This window comes from Dreissena polymorpha, chromosome 10 (genome assembly GCF_020536995.1).
Source record: "Dreissena polymorpha isolate Duluth1 chromosome 10, UMN_Dpol_1.0, whole genome shotgun sequence".
In the NCBI taxonomy this organism is placed as follows: domain Eukaryota; kingdom Metazoa; phylum Mollusca; class Bivalvia; order Myida; family Dreissenidae; genus Dreissena; species Dreissena polymorpha.
In genome coordinates, this window is record NC_068364.1 from 64,347,951 (window position 1) to 64,373,406 (window position 25,456).

The 25,456-nt window shown below is 35.7% G+C and overlaps 1 protein-coding gene across 1 annotated transcript; it reads left to right on the forward strand.

Moving 5' to 3' along the window:
- The first annotated feature begins 135 nt into the window (after positions 1–135).
- Positions 136–19,066, forward strand: LOC127848313 (zinc finger protein 26-like). Its single transcript, XM_052380689.1, has 8 exons — positions 136–215; positions 4,776–5,537; positions 6,703–6,819; positions 8,079–8,593; positions 9,789–11,172; positions 13,197–13,383; positions 15,654–15,737; positions 17,339–19,066. The coding sequence occupies exons 2-8, from the start codon at positions 4,965–4,967 to the stop codon at positions 17,797–17,799; spliced, it is 3,321 nt and encodes a 1,106-aa protein (XP_052236649.1). The 5' UTR covers positions 136–215; positions 4,776–4,964; the 3' UTR covers positions 17,800–19,066.
- Positions 19,067–25,456: the final 6,390 nt, after the last annotated feature.

Here is a 25,456-nt window from a genome sequence, read left to right on the forward strand (position 1 = left end):
GTCGTGTGACGAACCCTCCATTAATCGACTGTACTACCGGTGATTACAAGTGGTCTGCGATCCACTTTACAGTGTTTTGTAGAAAATGTTCGTTGTTTGTAACCCGATAGTAACTTTTCAGTTACGTCCCCTAGAAATAAATCTACCATGGGAGAAAGAAAAACTTACGTTGTTCACTTTTGCCAAAAAACGAAACATTCAGACTTATACTCACGGTAATTTGTCTTTGAAATGATCTTGGTTAATATAAAAGGATGATGTATGCTTCCTAATCTACGAACAAAAGCTTATTTGATAGCCATATATGGTAATAAATCAATTCAAAATCAGTACATTATTGTGAACAAAACATTTAAATGCTTTCAGTTTCAATAACAAAGTAAAAAGTAATACAAATCAAGCCGAACAATTAAATCGTGTCGATTTATTGGTATATCAAAATGCTTTTTACATCTTCCAAACTGTTTGATCTAATATCATAATAGGTTCCAGGGGTGGCGAAATGAAATGTCCGAGTTGCCCGAGTCGCACATTTGCTTGTCTGGGCAACCAGACAATACCAAACTTCGTCGGACCGGCGGACATATCTGACAGATTATGGCAAGGTCCGATCGATTTTGCAATTCCGTCGGACCAAAATGTCCGACTCCAAAAAATATAATAAATATCTTTAATAATCATCGTCTGATGCTCCGTCGGATTCCAATATTTGCCATCAAAACATGTAGAGCTAAATACATTAATACCAGTGTCGTTTTTATGTTTTCGATCTATTTGTGTCCTCCAATAAGAATAGCTCGCACATGTTCGGTTATACGCGTTATTTTCCGAAATAACTCGGATCACGCGATACTATATTCGTAAAATATTCTGAACGTAGAGACGGAATTTGCCAAGTGTGTTCCGAAGTATCTGAAATACAAACTGTTGCAACTCGGTATATTCCGTGACAGTGTCTGGAAATTTCCAAACGGATATTTATAAAGTACTAGTTCCACGCTCATATGTGCATGTCAATTTGCAAAATGCGAGAGCCGGGACCATGAAGCAAGGTGCTCGCAGAAGTTAAAGGTCAATTGTCTTCAATGTAAACAGCATTGCGAAACGAAAATAACGTTGACGTATAATTGTTTTCAGGTGATTTCGTTTTCAAAATATTGTTGTCTTCTTTCCAAAAGACTATTTCACAACTAATTGTATTGTCTTTATATTTTGTAGTGTGAGATTTGCCTGATATGCTGAGGTTTCTTACCAAAGTATTACCTGGTACTGATACTATTATATTGAGAATATTGGCAAAACTAATTTGTCGAGACTCAAGTGATTGATCATCTATTAATTGAAGGTACCTCAGATGAGCAGGAGACTGCTGAACCTGATAATGTCGTAGACTTTGACGCAGAAACTCAACAAATCAATTATCAATACTGTAAAGATGACAAGAGTGATTACTGTTCAGACTTTCAGGAGTAAGAAGTCAATGAGAAGAAGATAATCAATTATTTGAATTCCAATCTCTATTCCGATATCTGATAATATCTAGTAACATACTTGTTTTATGATATTCCTAGATAGTACATACTTGATATATGTCATTATGATATAAATAAATACTCTGTGTAACCGTCATTTCATTTTGTGTTTTCTCTCTTTTTGTTTGGTCTGACACACACTCATCCGGTCTGACAGAATTTGTCAATCCGTCAGACCGAATGTCTGACATCAATTTGGAAGTTTGGTATTGTCTGGGCAACTGATTTATATACCCACTGAAAAGGAAACAAGATGCATAACAAATTGATGCAAAAATCGTATTTTCAGCGGAGAAGAACATACAATGGGAGAATATTAAGTACATTTTGCCACAAAATAGTTATATCATTGGTTTATTTTTTTGTGAGGTGTGTACAAACATGTGATATAGCATACACCAAAGTATTTATGATGATTAAAAAATTCCTCGATAGAATTGCAAAATAGATAATGTGACAAAAAAATTGCGTGTCATAGATATATAAATATTTATGTCAACAAATCATATATATAAGCGGTCAATGTGACAATGTGGCAGACTTTTGCCCATTATATCATAACATTGTGGGCTTTTGTGGTATTTATTAGCTTAAGGAATAAAAAGCTTGCCTTTTGGATATTGTGTCCGCCAGACGACGGTTGGTCTGGGCGTCAATCTCCAAAGTGAAAACGTTCTTTATATTACCCTGAACACACCAAGTATTGGTTCATGCACAGGAAACAGACTCAAGAATGTCTCAATAAGCCTCTGGCTTTCCCTGCAATTGACCCAAATAAATAGGTTTCAACTGAAGCTGGCTAAAGCTATTGAATGTAATATAAACTAATTAAACATATTCAAAACAAAGTGATGTGTAAAATCAATGTTGATTGCCAGAATTATCAATGTATAATTATTTAGAAGTACAAAAGACATTTTTTGCAATTGCAAGTACAAAAGACATATTTTGCAATTGAAATATTTAATAAATACAAGTGTATGAATTTTCTTTTGCCATCTTTTGTTTAAAATGCAGCCATTCAAAACAAGCCATTTTTTAGCAAACACAACACATGTTGCCACTAAAAAACGAGACATGTTTAGCAATTTATAAATCATAGAATACATTTAAGCTGCGTTATGAGAAAACTGGGCTTAATGCTTGTGTGTAAATTGTCGTCCCAGATTAGCCTGTGCAGTCTGCACAGGCTAATCAGGGACGACACTTTCCGCTTTTTTGACATTTTTCGTTTAAATGAAGTCACTTCTTAGCAAAAATCCAATTAAGGCAGAAAGTATCGTCCCTGATTAGTCTGTGCTAATCTGGGACGACACTTTACGCACATGCATTATGCCCAGTTTTCTCAGAACGTGACTCATTTGTATATTGCATACACATAGTGTGTATCTTAATAGTAATGATTTGAATGCAAACAAACAAATCATCCATATTTCTTTATTTATACATTCAATTAACACATACAGGTATTTCAACAAACATACATATATCGGTAATTATCTTTGTTTGTCAATCTTTGTTTTTCTAGATTCAAAAGATACAAAGCAGAAGCATGTTAATGACGTTAGCATATTCAGTACATAGTATGAACAAGTACATGGTAATGTATGGCGTTAAAAACACTTCATACATGTATCATTTATTTGCACTGAAGAGAAAAGTATCACATTTAGTAATACTAAAACAATGTCATCAACATATAAACAGTTTTAAGTACAAACAAAGTGAAGTTATGTTTTGAACAACTTTGGAATCAATGACGTTTGCATCATAAACTGTTCAATAAAAGTATGAAAAACAAGTAAACTGCAGCACACGATGTAGTTTGTTCAAACAAAATATTGCTGGTTTTGTATTAGATCACTAGGTCACAAAACTTATATCATAAAAAAAGTGCAAGTAACAGCCAATTTTTTAATTTCACAAAAAACAAGAAATCATGTAAATAAAACAAGCTTGTTGGTACTGTTTAGAATTGCACTGTTGTACTCGTAATGATCATACCACAGTGGTCAAAGAATAGTGTGCATTTACTAACTCGAGGTTAGCCATTTTATGAACAAGTTAAACATTCAATTGCAGACATTTCTCGACAGACAGACTAAATTTGCAACTACGAAATTGTGAAAATTCAGTTGCTGACTATAATGTTGGCACAAATCCAGTCTTTTGAGCAAGTTTTTATTGACTAATGATTTTTTTTAATAATAGTCAACATTTTTTTTTACTTTTTAAACAAATAAGTCCGCAACGATTCGAGAACTAGTCAATTTGTTAAAAAAGGTATCACGACTTATAGTAAACCATCCTGGGCTTATTTCCTTCAGGCCAGGGAAATATAATTGGGAAGCCTTTAAAAAAGTCTCCTAAAAGCAAATTTTTAATGGAGAAAAACTTATAATGTGAAAATATTTAGTACACTATATTAATCAATTTATGAAGCATGAGCGCAATATTTCACAATACTATTACCAATCGAATTAAATAACAATGTCGGACAAAAACCAAAACAGGCCTGTTTGAAGAATTTGGCATAAATATTTCAAGTATGTAAGGATGATTTGTGTGTGGCCAGTTGACTTTAATGTTTTCATTTTGTTTCCAATCTTCTTCTGTTTTTAGTTCAGCTTTTTGCGGAGAAAACCCGATGTATTGTCATAGCCAGCTCGTCGTCCGCCGTCTGACGTCCGCCGTCCGCATCGTGCTAAAACCTTAACATTTTGTTAAGGTTTTGAACATTGGCTCTAAAATCAAAGTGCTTCAACCTACAACTTTGACACTTCATATGTGGCTGCACCTTGATGAGTTCTACATGCCACACCCATTTTTGGGGTCACTAGGTCAAAGGTCAAGGTCACTGACCTAAAAAAAAAATAATTCTGACAAGCTTTCATTTATTCAAAACTGCACCAGCAGCCGAATGTGGCACCCATTATGCGGTGCTCTTGTTATGTTCTGTATGTATAGATATATACAATGTATGATTAATTAATATCTAACTATGTGAAATAAGTGAAATCTGGGGCAACACACCGTAATTGATTTAAGTGTGATGCAGCTAAGATCTGTGTAGAAAATGGCATTTGCTAGCTTGTATCTCATTTATTTATACAACTCTGTATCTTTTATCAACACAACCAAAATAAAATCTTTAAAAAAAAGATATATCTTGTTTGCTTTATGAGCATTTTAATATTTTCCTGTTATTGCTTTTTTCATTACTCTTATACTCTTATATTTCAGGTTATGCTTGCAGTAAGAAGAGAATGTAAAGGAATGTGTATACATGGTTAATCAATAAACCCATACTTGTTAAATTAAAATGAATTCACACAGTATAATTTTCTGACCAGATGTGTGAACACCGACAGTTAAGTGAAAAAGAAATGTAAGTTATCATTTTACTTGCGTGAACCTTAAACATACATCAAAATGTCTGCCACAGTACCTCAAGAAATGTTTGTAGACGATACAAAACTACGGCAGAAGTTGATGCAGTTACGTGAAGACGTACAATACCAGGATGTAACTGTTGTAGCCAATGGGAATAAATTCCAGGCTCACAAGTGTATTCTTGCAGTCAATAGTGCCTTTTTCCATGTGTTGCTAAGTAAGTCACAAAATAATAAAGGAAAGCAGAAAGAAGATGTACAGTTCATTCACTTGGCCAAGCTTAACTCAGAAGAAGTTGTAGTCCTCAATGAAGTGTTCAATTTCATGTACACTGGTCGCATATCTATTACCGAGCGCAATTTTGTCAGGGTTTTGCGTCTGGCAAATTACCTAGTAATTAATGAACTGCAAACATTGTGCGGAGACTATTTCCGAAACACGCTGAACATTGACACGTGTTTGGTGTTCTACCTCAGTTTGAAGAAGTCTTCTCTTGAGACAAGTGCCCTGGTTCCAGAAACAGGCCAAGAATGTGATATGAAGAAACTTGCGTGGGAAACACTGGAGGTCAATTTCTACAGCCATGTTATAGGCACCAAGCAAATCCTTGAGGTAATGATTATTTCAGCACTGCAACCTTTTTCTTAAAAAATACAATACAATAAAAAGTATGTATGTTGACAACAACTTAACAACGATTCAAGTGTTTGCAAAAGAAAGTTAATATTTAAAACAGCATTCTAAGTTGCTTCTCCATCTTTTTTTCCCAATACAAAGAACCCTGCTCCCATTCCCAAAATGATGAAAAACATGACTACAAGATAAAAATATAAATTGTCAGATGGTAAACGTATTTTACTGTCAAAAACATGCAAATAAATAGTTAAAAAATTGCAAATTTGTAAAATTTGATCTTTGCTTGTCTTTGACAGTAAAAACATGTTTATTAAGATGCGAAAACACACATTATTAATGTGATTTTACTGTCTAAAACATGCAAAGTTCAAATTTTTCAAATTTGTAATTTTGTAATAATGATGCTAAAACAGCAAAGTATCGACCTTTTTGAACTGTTCTTATGTTGTACTCATGGCTACACACAAAATGAAAGTAAAATTTCTAAAATACCATATACTGGTATCTGGGCATCAGTCAATCACCTTGGTTTCAACCAGTGCTTTTAACTTTAAGTGACAAAAGGGTCAATAATTGTCGGACAATAGCCTTATTGATGTATTTACAATTTTCAAAGTTCATTACAGATGATGCCATTAGCATCAACCACCCTAAAAAGACGTGAATTTTGCTTATTCATGTATAACTCCCACATAATGCTTTGAGCGAAAATTTTATAAAATAATATTTTTAATCATTAAATGATATGAATAATGTCCCTCACACGGGGAAAGAAACTAACTTTTTTGCGGTAGGATGCCCACTCTAGTACTTTGGCCAAAGAGTACATGTAAGTAGTACAGAAACAAGCTCATGTGATAATTATCTTAAACTTATTTTTAACAAAAGCAAATCAGACAAATAATACAATTTCTGTCATGACTCATTGCATTAACCTTAATCTTAACGCTTTTACAAAATAAATTGATAAGCTGGTAGAAAACTCTCTCAAGCTTTTACATAAAGTAAGTTGCCCTGCCATGTCTACCAACTTTTGAAATAGACTTGCCATGTGCCGCAATCTTTTCACATCGGGCAAACAGGCCTCCACTTATTTCTATCCCTGCAGTCTCATATGTGGTATTACATGTGGGTATTTCAGGTCTCAGTAGAGGACATGATGCACATACTCTCAGAGGGAATCTTCAAGCATTTCTCTGTGGGCCGAGTGTTCAGCTTCCTGCGACGTTGGATGGAGGTCAGGCCATCAGATATAGAGGTTGGTGGACTATGTAAATGAGCGGCCCTCTTTGAACAGGGGGTTTAATGCATGTGCGCAAAGTGTCACAGATTTGCTTGTGCGGTCTGCACAGGCTTATCAGGTATGACACTTTCCGCCTTAACTGGTATTTTGCTAAGAAGAGACTTTCTTTAAAAGAAAAATATCATAAAAGCGCAAAGTGTCGTCCCTGATTAGCCTGTGCGGACTGCAGAAACTGACTATAGCCTGTGCGGACTGCAGAAACTGACTATGAAGTGCCTGATAAGTTATCGAAATAAAATAAATGTGTTTTATTCACCCAAATGAAAGTGACATTATGGGCATTTTTCTCTGTTGAATTGAGCTGAAAAGAATAAACAGGTCAAAAGAGTTAGTTAAAATGTGGTAACTGACCAATTATCTGCAACTCATCTTGCTACCAGTTGTTTATAAAAAATATAGATCATATTCGATATTTTACATGACTGTCCCAGTCCTCTTAGCCTCATTTTATTAGGATCAGGGTTAGTGCTTATGTGTCCTATGAATAGATATTGTTGCAGGAAATTAAAATGATCCGTAAAACAAAATTGTTTCTTTGTGTCGTATGAATGAATCTGCACTACAACTAAATTTAGATTCACATCATTCATCAAATCATTTCTGGCGTCAGTTGTCAAAACGAAAGTACAGTTGATATTAAAATGCATTATTTTTCTCTTTCCAGGATATTGTTTTAGTATGTTGATGCTGCATTAACAAATATAATTATATATATAAAGTGAAAACACCAAAAATAAACAACCGTTGCAATAGACACCTATAAACATAGCATATACTGTTAGATGTGTCTAATGTCACTTTAAATCTTACAACAAAAATACTTCTTAAATAAGCAGTTTTGCCATGCAAGCCCGAATGTTTAAAGGATATTTTTAGACAAACCCTTCCATATGAAACTGAAAATGTGAGCGAAAAACCCAGTTCGTAATTTACTAGTCAAGGGGGCCGTTTTATCAAACATCGTACGACACATTTAGAATACGACACGAATTTCAAAGAAACATTATTTTAAAAGACCGAAGAATATTTTTGCTTATTTCCAGTAAAATCATTTATGTCATCATTGTCTTAAATCTTGCGGAGCTATTTATCAACAGCTTGTATATTTTCAGTTTTGAAATTTAAGTCGTAAATTAAGATTGTCATACAATCTTTGATGAAACGGCCCCCAGACCAGTTATTTTTGGTCTCTGCATTTTCAATCTTCTTTTCAGGTGCTGACTACCTACATCAACATCATCCATGAGAAGCTTTCCTTCCTACAAGACCAGAAACAGCTTGTAGCTGACAAAGGTTTAGTTGAAGACATTCACACAGTGAAGTCTTTCCTCTCAGAGAAATGTGGCTTGCACGATGAGGCGTCGAATGCTATTCTCGACGTTTTGAGCAACCTCGAAGAAATAGAACAGTTTTTAGTCCCTAATGGTGACGATCAAGGTGGTGATGATGTTTATGAAGAAATGAATGCTAATGAAGAAATTGCTGCATTTGATGCCATAAAGGCAGCTGATGCTAAGAAGAGTTTGGAAGAAGAGTTAGATAAGAGAACAGAAGTTAGTATAGAGGTAAACACTGATATGGGTGCTAAAGATATGGTGGATGGATCAGTTGCCGATGTCACTAAGGAGGAGGAAAAAGCCTTTACACCAGAGGTGAAGATTGACTATCACAGTGGATCAGACACAGATGATGTAGATGTAGATGAAATAGTGGGTGCCAACTTTGCAAGGTAATAATAAAGCTATATGAAATATCGTGATTTTATATACCTTCATAGGTGTATATTGTTGGCACTCTGTCTGCGTTAAGTTTTTTTAGTCTGTGTGACCTCATAAATTTTATAAGTTGTAAAACTTCAAAAATGTAATCAATATGAAGTGTAGATGTGCACATGACACTTTTCATCCCAAGTAATCTACACATACCTGAGTTATCTACCCCTGCTCATAGCTTACAAATCTATTTGTGACAGAGCTCTAGTTTTTATGCCCCCCTTCCAAGAAGAGGAGGTATATTGTTTTGCCGGATGTCAGTCTGTTGGTAGACAAGTTCGTTTCCGATCAAAAACTCATCAACGTATTGACCAATTAGCTTGATACTTCACGTGTGCATTGGCCTTGGACAGTAGATGACCCCTATTGAAATTTGGGTCACTAGGTCAAGGTCACTGTCACAATAAATGTGAAAATCGTTCCCGATCAATAACTCATCAACGAATTAACCAATTGGCTTGATAATTCACATGTGCATTGGCCTTGGACAGTAGATGACCGCTATTAAAATTGGGATCCCTAGGTCAAAGGTCAAGGTCACTGTCACAATAAGTGTGAAAATTGTTTCCAATAAATAACTCTTCAACAAATTGACCAATTTGCTTGATACTTCTCATGTGCATTGGACTTGGACAGTAGATGACACCTATTGAAATTGGGGTCATTAGGTCAAAGGTCATGGTCACTGTCACAATAAATTGGAAAATTTGTTTCTGATCAATTACTCGTCAACTAATAGACAGATTGGCTTGATGCTTCCCATGTGCACTGGCCTTGGACAGTAGATGACCCCTATTGAAATTGGGGTCACTAGGTCAAAGGTCAAGGTCACTGTCACAATAATTTTGAAAATTGTTTCCAATTCATTACCTGTCAACGAATTGACAGATTGTCTTGATACTTCACATGTGCAATGGCCTGTGACAGTAGATGACCCTTATTGAAATTGGGGTCAGCAGTTCAAAACCCTGTTTGGGGGGCATATGTCTCCGACCATGGAACTCTTGTATGGATTGTTGTAGGCCTCATCAACACATCGTTTCTTTCCACTGTCATGCAAACTTTTTACCCCCAAAAAGCCATCTTTAGATTTCTTTTAACCTACAGGGGCCATAACTGTTTTTACAAACAACTTGTCCATTTTCGTTTCAGAGATAGTAAAAACTCTCATGTCAGCAGTTTGGTCCACAACACAGGTGGCCAGCCACACAGTGACAAGTCATTCTTGCGTAGAGTTGAGGAGTGTCTAAAACTACAGAACATGGCACCGAAGGTGAGAACGCCTCGCAAGAAAAAGACACCGCAACGCCGGGCTGTGAAGCGGAAGGTTGACATCTCCTTTGAAGAAGTTGCTGAAATAAACAGCAAGAAAATTAAAGTTGAAGTGGTTCAGGAAGATGCACTTGAAGAGAATAATCATGACAATTTTGATAATGTTGATGATGTTGATGATCATAAAGAAGATTTTCCAATAGATGTTCAGGAACATAAAAGCGAATTAGATGTAGTTAAGCCTGTCAAAAAGTCCAGAAAAGTGAAGGAAAGCAAACCGTCCAAGTTTACCACATTGAAATCACGGAAATCTAGGCAAAGGAAGTTGGTCATACATAAGTGCACACTGTGCGACAAAAAGTTTACGCGGCGTTATAGGTTAACTGAGCACATGCGTTCCCACGAAGGCGTTAAATGTCGCAGATGCATTGTCTGTAGCAAGATGTTTTCCAGAAATGACCATGTTCTCCGCCACATGCAGAAGAGACATGGAGATATGGAGACGTTCCAGTGCGATATTTGTCCAGAGACGTTTTCATCGAGCAACGACATTATTTCTCATTTGACAAAACACATGCAGAATGATGAACTTACTGAAGATATCTTGCTGAAGAATTTCAACAAAGAGGAACGCGAAGCTACTTTTGCGAAAGTAGACGATGAAACCGGAAAAAGAGTTTTTGGCTGCAAAACTTGTGAAAAGACTTTTACAAGGGCTTACAGACTTAAGGACCATGTTCATTCACATCTTGGCTCAAGACCATTTGAATGCTCGGAATGTCACGAAAATTTCACCACAAAGACGGTTCTAAACAGACACATGAATATAGTGCATGGCAAGGCAACTTCGGTTTTCTCATGTCCAAAATGTAAGAGAAAGTATTTGAGCAAAACTGCTTACAATGCACATGTGGACACCTGCGAGAAAAACCACAAGTGTGATCAATGTACTGCAGAGTTCTACACAAAATATCACCTCAGGGTTCACATTGAAAATGTCCATTCTGATTCAACCCACTCGTGTTGCCTCTGTAACAAGACGTTTGCAAGTTCTTCCCGACTTAAGGAACACGTTGCTACGATACATGAGGGCAAGGAGAGGACGGTGAAGGAAGTGATATGCGACGTCTGTGGCCTGTCATTTAAAGGGGCCTTCAAGCTCAAACGTCACATGTCGGTCCATACGGGCATCAAGGAACACCAGTGTGCCGAATGTGGCAAACAATACCTGGACCTTGCATCCCTGAAGAACCACAAGTTGAAGGTAATTGACTTGTTTTACCCTTTACCACCTAGATACGCTTTTTGATGTGTTTGTGGTACCTTAGAAAATCACATTCAATTTAAACATTTCTTGCTAGATTCGGGCTTAAAAGGCTTCATTTCCAACACTTAAATACTAAGGAGCAGCAAACAGCTTAAAAATGAACCACAAGTTAAAGGTATTGGACGTGTTTAACCCTTTACCACATAGATATGCTTTTTTTACATGTTTGTAGTCCTTTAAAACATCAAATTAAATTTAAGACGTTTCCTACTAGATTCAATTGTTAAGGCCTTGTTTCAAACACTTAAATACTGATGAGCAGCAAACAGCATAAAAATAAACCACAAGTTAGAGGTATTGGACGTGTTTAACCCTTTACCACATAGATATGCTTTTTTTACATGTTTGTAGTCCTTTAAAACATCAAATTAAATTTAAGACGTTTCTTACTAGATTCAATTTTTAAGGCTTCATTTCCAACATTTAAATACTGATAAGCAGCAAACAGCATAAAACATGAAGAGGCTTTGAGGTACTCGCATGCTGTTCTGGTTGTCATGTTGGTGTTTATAGCCCCAATTTTACTTTGCTTTTAAGTATGAAAGGGTTAAATCAACATACATTGTACTATCATTGAAGGGTAAAGAATAACAGCAAAATATCAGGTCACAAATAATTGGAATCCTGCTTTTGTATGATTCCCATTCTATTGCCCCTAGGAAAAGATCAGCATAAAATGCGTGAGCAATTTTTTTATTGTATATAATTTTGCAAATATTAAATAGCTAATGATAAGCATTAAACATGTGAAGAAAACAGTGTGAAAATATCATCATACTGCTCCAGCTATCCACCAATCAACTAATTAGCAGCAAACTGTTTCTTGTATGATCCTAGATCTTTCAAATTCCTTCTGTTAAGCGAAAACGTTTAATCCTAGATTTTTCTTAGCATTCATACTTTCAAGTAGGCAGGAAAAAATTCATTGGGAATATCTGTATGAATATTATAAAAGTAAAGTGATGCTATGTACATCAATATTTTCCATAGAACATATTTTTGTCCCCTACTGGTGAAACCAGAGGGGACTTATGGTTTGCACTTCGTCTGCCTGTCTGTCAGTCAGTCAGTCTGTCTGTCACACTTTTCTGGATCCTGCGATTACTTTAAAAGTTCTTCATATTTTTTCATGAAACTTGAAACATGGATAGATGGCAATATGGAGATAATGCAAGTCATTTCATTTTGTTCCTACATCAAGAATTCTGGTTGCTATGGCAACAAGTAAAAAATGAATAAACATTCTGACAATGGTGGAGTTTCACCGGTAGGGGACAATATTGCTTGGCAATCTCTTGTTAATACTATTTCTTCACTTAAGAGCCATGCATTTATGTCAGCCTATACTCAGTTAGAAAATGTATTTTGATATCACATGACTTTGGACCAATTTAAGTATTATTACTAGAGCTTGATAGATGATCAACGTCTATTTACCCGGGATCATTGTCATGTCATATTCCCGCAAGCCAGGTAAAGCTTAAAGTATACAGTCTTGTAAGCCTATCTTGTAATTTTCCGTACAAACTCCCAAGATGGCTGTTTGTTTCCTAGGTGCATATGCAAGTAAAGCTCTTACTCTCTATCTCTCTAGGCCTCTGTATTCTAGGTGCATGAACAAGTAAAGCTCGTATTCTCTAAATCTAAAGGCCACAGTTTGTTTCTTAGATGCATGACAAAGAAAAGCTCTTAATCTCTTACTCTCAAGGCATCTGTTTGTTTCTTAGATGCATGACAAACGAAAGCTCTTACTCTCTAACTATCAAGGCCTCTGTTTTTTTTCCTAAGTGCGTTACAAAGTCAAGCTTTTTTATTACTCTCAAGATCTCTGTTTGTTCCCAAGGTGCATGACAAAGTCAAGCTGTTACTCTCTTACTCACAAGGCTTCTGTTTGTTTCCAAGGTGCATGGCAAAGTAAAACTTTTACTCTCTAAATTTCAAGGCCAGTTTTTGTTTCCTAGGTGCATGACAAGGTCAAGCCGTACGTGTGTGAGATTTGCGCAATGGAGTTCACTGTGAAGAGTAACCTGCTGCGACACCAAAGGCGACATAGGGGAGAGTACCACTTCTTCTGCGATGACTGCGGGAAAGGGTTTGTGGCCAACTGTGATCTCACCAGACACAAATTGACACACCGACCTGACAAAGGTATGTTTTACAGTCAAATTTTGAATTAATAGATTAAAATATACACGAAACATGTCTTGTAGGACACAAATCAGTGATGATGAACCTATTGTAGATAAATAGTAAGCAGGACTTCATTGTTATTACTGGTCAATACAAATATCAATGTCGGGGATATAGGGTCATAAAGTTCAATGATCTATTCAATTAGTCCTTATAGCATATACAATCAAAGTATACATGCATTTTATTTTCAACATATGAATGTGAACATTGTTAAAACATAATATCCTTGAAAATTGTATTTCTCAATTATGTTGATTTCTTTTTGTTTACAGCTAATTAATACCAGGCATATCTTTTCTTCTTCGTATATTGTACAAGATCCCTTTTAGGGGCATGGCAGTACAAGACAACAAATGAAGAGTCACAATGTAGACAGTTAATTGTTTTAAACTTATGTTCAAAGTCATTGGTGGCCTATTTTGTGCCATTCTTTGAGTTCTTCAAGGCTGGGAGCTGTCACAAGGTGGTCTAGCAGTTGGCTCCAGAGTCTTGTAGTTGAGGAGATGAAGCAGTGTCTAACTTAGTCTGTTATGCAGAAGAGAATGATGTACCTGATACTGTTTCCTCTTGCTTTGACAAAGCAGGGCAGAGGTAGGGGTCAGATAAATAGCAATTAGGTTGTGAATGATACAGGACCACAAGCAGCTCACAGATGATAGCTGACATCAGCCCCCTCCAAGAGAGAAGTCAAACACCACAAGCAGCTCACAGATGATAGCTGACATCAGCCCCCTCCAAGAGAGAAGTCAAACACCACAAGCAGCTCACAGATGATAGCTGACATCAGCCCCCTCCAAGAGAGAAGTCAAACACCACAAGCAGCTCACAGATGATAGCTGACATCAGCCCCCTCCAAGAGAGAAGTCAAACACCACAAGCAGCTCACAGATGATAGCTGACATCAGCCCCCTCCAAGAGAGAAGTCAAACACCACAAGCAGCTCACAGATGATAGCTGACATCAGCCCCCTCCAAGAGAGAAGTCAAACACCACAAGCAGCTCACAGATGATAGCTGACATCAGCCCCCTCCAAGAGAGAAGTCAAACACCACAAGCAGCTCACAGATGATAGCTGACATCAGCCCCCTCCAAGAGAGAAGTCAAACACCACAAGCAGCTCACAGATGATAGCTGACATCAGCCCCCTCCAAGAGAGAAGTCAAACACCACAAGCAGCTCACAGATGATAGCTGACATCAGCCCCCTCCAAGAGAGAAGTCAAACACCACAAGTAGCTCACAGATGATAGCTGACATCAGCCCCCTCCAAGAGAGAAGTCAAACAGCTAATGGCACTATTATGCTCTGTATAATATGTATGCCAATAGAGCTGTTAAAGAATTAGTAGCTGTTTGTGTGATGTTTGGGCTTTCGGGGGGAACGTTGCTGAGATAGTAAGCTGTATGGGTTTGCTGTGGCTATCGAAGTAGAAATGAAGTCGGTGTGAGTTTGTTCAAATAGTGTAGTGGAGAAGATTGTGAGTCTACAATAACAGCAAATCCAGCTGATGTGTTTTTTCGTGGCTTGGAAGACTTTTTGTGGCCAGTTCATGCATTTACACTTGGCACAGGTATCACAGGCAATACATTCTTTGTTCAATTTACATAGCTTCGCACATATGCGTCACTGGAATCTACATGTCAGTCCAGGTTGGGAATTACACTCACAGGATTTTGCGAGTTTCAAATTTGTTTTGTAGAAATTTGATGGGAAGGCTACAATATGTTGAAGGAGTAGTAAGGCCCATGTCATGGAGACATGTTTAAGACAGATAAAAAGAGAATGCATCTTCACATCTTGAGAAATGGCCTGGTATCCGAGAGTCATGATGTCCCGACGCTGGTGCTCTTCTTACAAAAGTTACATTTTGACATCTGTCATTTACATTGTATATCTTTTCAGACTTTATTAGCAACTACTGCAAAGAACGTATGGCATGGACACAAGGAGTTACCAAAACAGATCATCAATGTTGCACATTGGATGTCAAAGATGTTAATTTTGTGCCACAATGAATAATTTTCAGATGAGAGGAAAAACTCTGTTTGTTTCACATGACAACATTTGACTCTTTTTGATACAAGAGTTCCTTTTTTTTATAGTGATTTGTTTTTAGATAAGTAGATTTTTCGTTTTAATTTGATAATTTTTCATTCAAAATGATTTTTTTACTAATTAATATCAGAGCCACATGCTAACCACATGTGGTTTTCACTATGTTTTCAGAAACCAAGAAGCATGCTTGCCAGTTCTGTGGGAAGTTATTCACCAGAGCCTCTAAAGTACAGGTCCATGAGAGAATACACACAGGTTTGTGCTAAAAAAGAATACCCTAGATAGGGTAGGGATATAGCTAAACCCTTTTGTCCCTTTTTATTCTGGTCAATACAAAAACACCAAATGTCCTTTTACTGTCTCTTCACAGTTTTATAGAGTAAAATTAAGTAACTTGATATGCATATATAATTATACTTAATAATGAACATACCTCATTGACATAAAAATTATGCCTTATGGAAAGTTAAATACATCTATTAACATTTAAGTCCAAACAGCACAATTGACTAATTAATGAACACAGTTTACCATTTGACAGTTTAACAACAGGTCACCCTGCCTTTTTCCTGGGTCCCTCTGCCATTTTTTGTCCAGCTAAATCCATTATTGTGGTTGAGTACAAAGATTCACGTTAAAATACAATTGTTCAGTGATTGAGTACGAAGATTCACGTTAAAATACAATTGTTCAGTGTTTGAGTACGAAGATTCACGTTAAAATACAATTGTTCAGTGATTGAGTACAAAGATTCACGTTAAAATACAATTGTTCAGTGATTGAGTACGAAGATTCACGTTAAACTACAATTGTTCATCACATTACAAATTGTATTATAAACAACACTTAAACAACAACAACATAATGGCATAACAAATGTATGGTTTATGAAAAAAAAAACATGTATTAAACTAAGATATCATCTGCTAGATAAGCAACTCTTACTGACAATATAACATTTGTTATCCCCCGCCATCGGCGGATGGATATTGTTTTGGCGTTGTCCGTCCGTCTTTCAGTCCGTCTTTCCGTCTGTCCGTCCGTCCGGAGCCATATCATGGAAGTGCTTTGGCGGATTTCATTGAAACTTGGTATGAGTATATACATGTATATGGATAAGAGGATGATGCACGCAAAATGGCATTGTACAACATCGGTTAATAACAGAGTTATGGTCCTTTGTATCTTGAAAAAATGCTTTTTTGAGTGTCAAATATAACACTTTTGTGTCCAGAAGCATATTTGCGGGGGGATATCAATTCAACGAATTTGCTTGTTTAAATCAGTTTGTGTGCTTGCATATATAATGGAAGTTTTAGGTGATGTCTAGACACAGGTTGGCAAATGAAAATAGTAAAGCTTATTTCTTTGATATAATACTTGCCCATGGATAACAAGACCACATGTTAGGGCCTATATAGACGTTCTCTTTTCCTTATAGAGAATATTATGTGAGTTTGGGATAAAGATCAAGTTTATCATGGGAGGCTACGAACCATGGTTCGAGCTGAGCCTGATAAACTTGATCTTTATCCAAAACTGACATAATATCCTATTTATCTTATTATTTCCTCCCTTTTTCCATTAATGATTATCAAAGATCACATTTTTTGACGATTTTGTTCCTTTGTAGTTGACAAAAACAGTTTCTCCATTTTTTTGACAAACCATTAATGATTATCAAATATCACATTTTTTGACGATTTTGTTCCTTTGTAGTTGACAAAAACAGTTTCTCCATTTTTTTGATAAACCCAAGTATGATCTTAAAATAGAAAAGTATAAGCTAAAGTTGATACGATCGTTTTTGTACTATTGATTTCCATCTGGTAATTATTTGTCACTTTGCTCCATAGGTGAGAGACCATATAACTGCACGGTCTGCAACAAGAAGTTTACACAGAGCGGAGATCGGAACCGTCATGAGACTAAGTCACATGGGATCCACCACGCCCCAAAACTGACCCTGTTCGAGATGGCTAACGACACCAGCGATCAAACGCCAACCAAGCAAAAACCAACCAATGATGAAATTGAGTCCGCGTCAACAAAAGTGTCGAAATCAGAGCCACAAATGATGGAGGAGGATTACGCCAACTATCAGGTTTCCCAGCAGTTAATTCCTACGGAAACAGTGCGCCTCCCATTCATTCAGAATGTGCCGAACATTACATTGATGATGCCATTTATGGTTCGTGACTTGGCTCCTGCTGCGATGGATCTGACTGGCGCAATGCATGATAAACCACAAAATGTTGTCGGCAGTTCAAATATGGACCCAAAAGTGTTTGATTTCCACAATGGAAGCTTTACGTAAACACTAGTCACTTTCCTATACTATGTTTTTGTTTGTTTAAAAAGCTGTTGTAAACTGCTAAAAAACTCAATCATATTATAATGGTCAGTTAACTTACTCCCAATTTTCCTGGATTATCTACATTACCAGCACTAAGTGCACATACTTACCCCAGTAACTGACAACTGCTGTAATTTAATCAAAGGAAGTGGGACAGTGACATAGAGGCAATTTTATTATCAATTCGTACATAAGTTAAGCGGTGGGCTGGTAATCAACCATGCTTTCCTCAGATTTGTAGTTCAGTGCATTACCAACTGAGCAAGCCAATATTTTAGAATAAATCATTGGCATATATTTCTTTTTTTTCAACAATAATTCATATTGATAATACAATTTATAGCATTTCAACTCATAAAATTTTACTATACTTTTTTCATAAATACAATTTATGAGATGAACTGAAATGGCTGTTGTATATATGAATTATACATTGTAGTTGATTGTCTTCTATCATGATTAAGCATGTACTTACTAAATGAAATGAGATGTTACAAAATATATGTATTTGTTTATGTACACATTTGTATGTGGTAATTGTTTATATATAGATGTTATAACTTGTACTTTATTTAAGGTGAAAGGTAATTTCTCTTTGAATAATATTTTTTTTTAAACACATAGTTCTCTTGGCAGATTCCAATCTAATACATAACCATTATATACATTTTACGTATAGATGTTCGTTCGTAGTGAACATTATGTTCATTTAGAATGGTAAACATAAATTAAGTTGTTCTCACAAGCTGGATTTTAAATATTTTATTGTTACCGAAAAGTACTAACTTCACACAACTTTTTCTTCACTGTTTGTCATTCTTAACTGTTCAGGTTTTATTCTGTTTGCTGCTTATCAGTATCTAAGGTTTGGAGATGAAGCCTTAAAAACTTGAATCTAGTAAGAAAGGTCTTCAATAAAATATAACTTTCTAAGAGACTACAAATGCGTCAAAATACGTATCTAAGTGGTAATGTCTTAAGAATGAAAGTATATCAGATTTGCAAGTGACAGTATTTCTATCTGTCAATGAAGATGTTAGTAAAGGTACGTTTTTGTCATTGTATGGATGGGTGTTCTGAGGACATTACAAATATGTGTATTACAACTGTATGGATGATCGGTATATGTTACATTTCCTTTTCAGACTTAACTGTGATTGAGTAAATTTTGTTAAGATGTAGTGCAAACAAAGTCGTGAACATGTAGTGCAATTCAGGTTTACAATTAATAGATTCCTGTTGATGAGTTAAATCCTAATAGATGTGACAAGGCATTATTGAACATGACCGAGCTGGTATAGTAACATTCAAATGGTCTTCGTCTTGCATATGAACCATATTCTGGAAAAAAGAAGTTTTTTACGTTAAGTGTCGTCCCAGATTAGCCGGTGCAGTCTGCACATGCTAATCAGGGATAGCACTTTCGTTTTTATAGTATTTTTTGTTTTAAGAAAGTCTCTTTGTAGCCAAAATCCAGATTAGGCAGAAAATTGTTGAACCTGATTAGCCTGTGTGGACTGCATAGGCTAATCTTTGAAATACTTTACGAAAATGCATTAAAGTCTATTTTCCCAAAGCGCTGCTCATATATTTGTGCAAGTATGCACAGGACAGAACTTGTATCACCGCCACGTGATTATTTTGTTCTTTGTTACATGTGTAGTGTGATGTTATAGGAAACAGAATACAAATGAATTTTATGAAAATGAAAATAAGTAGTATTTTGCAAGATTTTTTTATTTGTACAAATATGTGTATTTGTGTACTGCATTTAAGTTATGAATGTGTGCAACTGATAGTATTTTGTCATACGGAATGTTTACTGCCAGTTTACCATGAAGGAAATGATAATATTTAGAATTAATACAAATGTTTATCGATCCTGTTACATAATCAGCTTTGCCACTTACTTACTGTGAATGTGATTTTAATGATATTAGCGGTGCTCTGTGAAAAGGGGGTTTAATACATGTGCGTAAAGTGTCATCCCAGATTAGACTGTGCAGTCCACACAGGCTAACCAGGGACCACACTTTCCCCCTAAACTGGATTTTAGCAAAGAGACTTTCTGCAAATAAAAAATCTTTAAAAGCGGAATGTGTCGTTCGTGATTAGCCTGTGTGGTCTGCACAGTCTAATCTGGGATGACACTTTACGCACATGAATTAAACCCCATTCTCACAGAGCACGGCTCATAAATATTTTACTTTTTGAAATTTGTAACTGTTTGTATTGTAGAAATTGAGTATAAAGACTATAATCATGCAATGTATCATATAGTACATGCCATCTTTTGGATCACAATTAATTTCTGTGCATTACATAAACAAATCAATAAGTAAACGTCTTCAACTTTCTCTTCAATTGCCAAAGTAACTTAAACAAAGCCTGATCATAAAATAAACCCAAATAATCATACTCTTTAGTTGGTGATATATTTACGCCCCTCAGTCACTTAGTCAGCCCACATTACTCAGGGGATTTAAATGTTAACGTCATCACTCTGCAGTGTAGATGTGAAAGACAGTTTTTATCTCCAGTGATCCAAACATCTCGGAGTTATTGGCGTTTTTCTCAGGAGGGCGTAGGGGACTGGTGCGCTAAATTCAAAAAAAGCGTTTTAACGCGCAGTTTATGCAAAAAGGGCATATATAAGCAAACACACCAAAGTGTTATTCATATATTTAACTTTCTTAATTGATATTAATGTGTTTACCTTTCATTATCTTCCCTTTCAGTTCAATGCTGTTTCAGTAAGCAGTAAACAAACATCATATTTTTGGAGTATATTTTTTAACAGACATAAGTTACCTGCGTCTTATATTCCGTTGCGTCTAATATATGGATACAAAAGTCAGAATTCCATATTTTAAGTCAGAATCGCATCAATGCGCTAGCGATAATCAATACCGGTAATATGTTGACTGTTTTAATTAAACAATTGTATCTTTCACCGTCATTGGTTACACATTACTTTACGAATAACCCTGGAGTGCTTGGTATACAAATTACTGCAACTTATGTTATTTGTAAATTTAATGTAATCTATATTAAAACAACTCAGTCCTCCAATGTATATATACCGCAGAGTACAGTCTACATTCCAGTATTTTTGCAGCTTATCTCTATCTGGTGTGACTAAATACCAAAACCTTCACTTTAATCTGTGTTTGCCAGTATACATTGTGAAAAAGTCTTAACAAAAAAATATGTATTAAATGTTTCAGTTAGTAAAAAAGACTATTGTAACACAAATCAATACATAATGTACAAGAAACAGACATTACTGTAATTCTACAAATGTACTGAATATTTAAAAAAGAATCTAATTATATAAATACTTTATGTGTGTGATTTCAAAAATATAAAAGTATATAAAATATGAGAGAAATACACTATAAAGGGGTTCTTTATATGGAACTAATTGCGAGGTTTGGCGCTCATCAAACCAACTTGATCCCACAGTGCTACGATTGGCGAGTATTTTCCGGACGAAATATGCATTACTTTTGGATAATTTTCAAAACTTTTTGGTTTTAACAGCGAAGCTTTACACTAAGCATCATGGATTATTTGTTTGTTTGCGGATGTAAACCAAACACATATCACTTGCGTTCATGCGCTACAACAGAGGCCCGGAATGAGGTAAAACACACTGTTTTCACGTTGACAGAAGTGTTTTCTGCAGGTTTTTTAAAACGGCAAAACGGACAAATAAATTATCAATCGAGAGCTTTTATAACATTCAAAGCAATAAATCAGAATAATGTCAATAGAAATATTAATTAAAAAGACCTTCAAAATAATATGATTTATTTGTGCCTTTTGTGTGATTGTTGTGTTTTCATTTGTTTTTTAATGTGGCTTAATTTGCTGCAAATGTTAATTTGTCTCAAATAATGAATCGTCTACAAATTCAGTCGAATAAAACCATGTTTGACTATTTACTGAACATAACAAGATGTACTTGGCTTAACTATTTTGATTGGGCATGTAGTTTTGCGTGAACAAGTTTTTGATAAACAGCAATTTTGTCGTAAAATTTAAGTGCTGAAAACAATTTCTCAGACAGAGAAAAAAAATACTAAGGGAAGTAACCTGAGATGTTAAATTATGCATTAAATGTTATAATCGTTGTCTTGATTATCTTATTTTTATTCTGTTAAACAGAATGTAAGATACAATTATATTTCTGAGTTTTTTAAAAACACGATTATGTGTTGCTTGTTTTGTGAATGTGGTTTTTTTTTCAACAATTGTCAAAAGGACGTGAATTGAATTGGTAATATATTTAAATCTGTTTTGAGACTTTTGGAGTAATGTTATGTGTAAGATTATTCAATAAAGAAAATTTAATTATTGCGCGTCCAACTGAGAACAGCGTGTCCGTCTCAATTATCGCGAACGTTTTTTATGTGGCTGAAATAGTAATAAATTATTTTAAAACGCTAAAACGAAGGCATATGATGTTGTTATTGTTGATGCTATTAATACAAGATATGGTCATCCGTAAGACAGAGGTTTTGTCTTTGCTTTTGGACTGTATAGGGCGTCCCCAGAATGACCTTACATTGCCTTCTGATTTTACCCTGAGATATGTTGCTGCACACAAGTGAATAATAATTGGACTTCGACGCGCTAGGAACGCAGCTTAAAATAGAAACGCACACACGCACGCACACACGCACACATAAACCAGTGAAGGAACGTTGAGACAACGCAATAAATATGGCTCGGACGCGACGCTTTTGATGACCGTCGTATCGCCATAGTCGTGACCGACTGTGACAGGAACACAACGTCAGTTCACGAATGCAGACGTTTCATAGTACACTAAATGAAACACACTGTTTTTGTATTTTCATAAAAATCCTAACTTTTCGCCGTCTAGTCGGCGTTTTACCGCGTTCCTTCAACCAATTCAGCTTCAGGAGACCCTGTAACGTAATATCAAGCATGCTATGAGGAAGGGTAACTTCGAAATCTTCGAAAGTGCAGATTTGTATGCCTGTTCAATTTATCAAGGCTTGAAATATAGGTTGTTACCACAGCAATACAATTTTATGTCTAACTATTGGCTTTGTAAAGAATGCAAGGTGAACAATTGGCATGACGCCTTATCTATGATCGCTCCGCCCACTAGAATTGACCTTTCGACAGCGAGAGTGAAGCCACGCCCACCGATTTCAAGGGGGGTCACTCCGCCGAAGTCCGACATAAAAATGGCTACGCGAATCGGCCGCATAAGTGAACCAAAAAGGCCTCATGGTATACCAGAAAGGCCATACAATAGTTTTTATTATCATTGAATAGTGGTGCTGAATATAATTATCATATCTATTAAATAGTCAAAACTTTTTTATTAGTCTACTTAAAAGCCGTTAAATTTATCATCAAAGTCGGCAAAATTATCGCCAATTATCGCATACAGTATGAATTGTTCGTTAGTCACAATATTTTTCCTTGAGTAATAGATGTTTCAGTTTTTTAATTAAAAGCCGTTAATTTTTGCAACCTATGGCAACATCGCAAATGTGGCACAGGTAAGTAAATTTATTATAATAGAAGACGAAGAACGTTTTTATTGAAATCCGATATAACACATATCTACAATGCGTTTGGTCAAAATGACCCATGCGCATTGTTATAATCGTATAACAAAGTCAAAGTCGTCAAAAAAGTAACATACACAATATATTATTATATATTATTATTTCCTCGAAAACTATCTTCTGCAATGTTTAAAATATAAAAAGTTGAAAGAATTTTCATGTACAAAAAAACTCGCTAATCAGACCGGGTTTTCAAAGGGTCATTCACAGTTTGCGGCATCTGTTTTGATAACGGATTAGTAGAAAGCCCACATATGGTGTAAAATGACACTTATTGGCCCCTATTGATAATTACTTGCGCATTTGAAAATAGTTTCTTAACTTACATTAAATTTGGAAGACTTAAACCGAAAGAAATAAAAAATGTTTTATTCTATGTGATATTATTAAAAATAATAACTGATTGTCTTTATTATTACGATTTCATTAGCATTAAAAAAATCTAGCAAAGTTTATAATGTCTTATTTATTTGCCGACTGCATTAGAAGGTCAAATTTATTTAACGTTGGCCACCTTTGAAAAATGGTTTTAAATGTTCCTTTCTAATTTGTCTATATAGAGGATAAACAAGTACAAAGTTATACTCTTTTTTATAACGTGTCCGTTGCAAAACTTACATTTTCTATTTTCGCGTAGTATCTTATTATAACGACTGTGTTTTGCTTTCGGGCGATCGCTTAATATGTTGAGATTAAGCTGTTCGTGTGGACGACCACAAAGACGAATCCAACGTTTGAATTTTTCAAGATTAGTACCCGGTTGAGGGAACGGAAAAAACGTACTTCCATCTTTTAACCGTTCTGGATACCTTGTGTCTGAATAACAAGTGCCATAACAGCACCTTTCAACCATTTTCTTTGTTTAAAACACAGAATTACGTATAAGCTTATGTGTCGGACAACGGCGAGTTTGACGGACAAAATGGCGGATAGTAACGGGCCTAATCTATGCTGTAATCTGATTGGTTAATAAGCCTGTCAATCAATCGGCTGTCGAAAGGTCAATTGAACCACCAATCAGCGATCGATTAATCGGGCGCACTCGTTAGCAACGACCTGTCCGCCATTTTCTAGACAAGCTACATGTTTAGGTTCACTTTTATTCCAACGAGTTTCTTTTGTTTTCCTCTTAAAAAACGATTAAAAATGATTAAACGGCGTCAATGGGAATAATGTAACTCGGACAATCGATATCCTGACAAATTAGTTGGTGACATTGAAGATAAGTTAGATGAATTAAATTTATACCATTTCCAACGCGGCAATGCGGTCTTGACAAGAGCGAGTGGAAGCTTCAAGAATTACCGAGATCCCCTTTATAGAACATTTATTTATTTCACAAACTTGAAATGTCATATAAGCAATAACTAAGCATTATTAAGTATGTATTATGTCACGTGTGTATGTAGAATAATTGAGAATTTTGGTACCCAATTCGTGTAACTTTACGAAATCCCCGTTAAAAATCGCGTTTCTGTGTGTGTCAGAAACAATTGAAAACCATTTTGTTATTATTTTAATAAAGACGTATCGATAAATGCTATTGTAAAAGAGTTATTATTACTGATATTAGTTAACCAATAAATGCGGTAACTTCGGGGAAGTCGGTACCTGCGCGAGCGTCTGATATTGTTAGCCTTATTAATTTATAATAGCCTGACCGTATACCATTTCGTACAACGCTAATTTTATATCAGGCAATGTCCAAACTTACTGTACTGTTTTAGCGCTTTCAATTATAGTGATTGATAAATGTCCCATAAGCAATGTTTAATATGATTAATATCACTTTTATACGCAATAACATGTGGGATTGAGGTACCCACCCGGCGTCAGAAAGCGCGTAAAACTTCACCGAATTCCCAGTTATAAAGCGCTATTTCGCGTCAAATACACGGGTAGGGGGGAATGTTTCGGTAATAATTTTGTTAATAACACGGGTAAATACCGGTGAAGTGTTAATTTATTGCAAATACCTCCATTACACGTAATAACGGTTTCGATTT

Coding starts and splice junctions, on each gene's coding strand:
- LOC127848313 (XM_052380689.1), top strand. CDS start 4,965: ATGTCTGCCACAGTACCTCAAGAAATGTTTGTAGACGATACAAAACTA. Junction 8,594..9,788: donor GTGGGTGCCAACTTTGCAAG/GTAATAATAAAG, acceptor TTTTCGTTTCAG/AGATAGTAAAAACTCTCATG. Junction 11,173..13,196: donor TGAAGAACCACAAGTTGAAG/GTAATTGACTTG, acceptor TTTGTTTCCTAG/GTGCATGACAAGGTCAAGCC.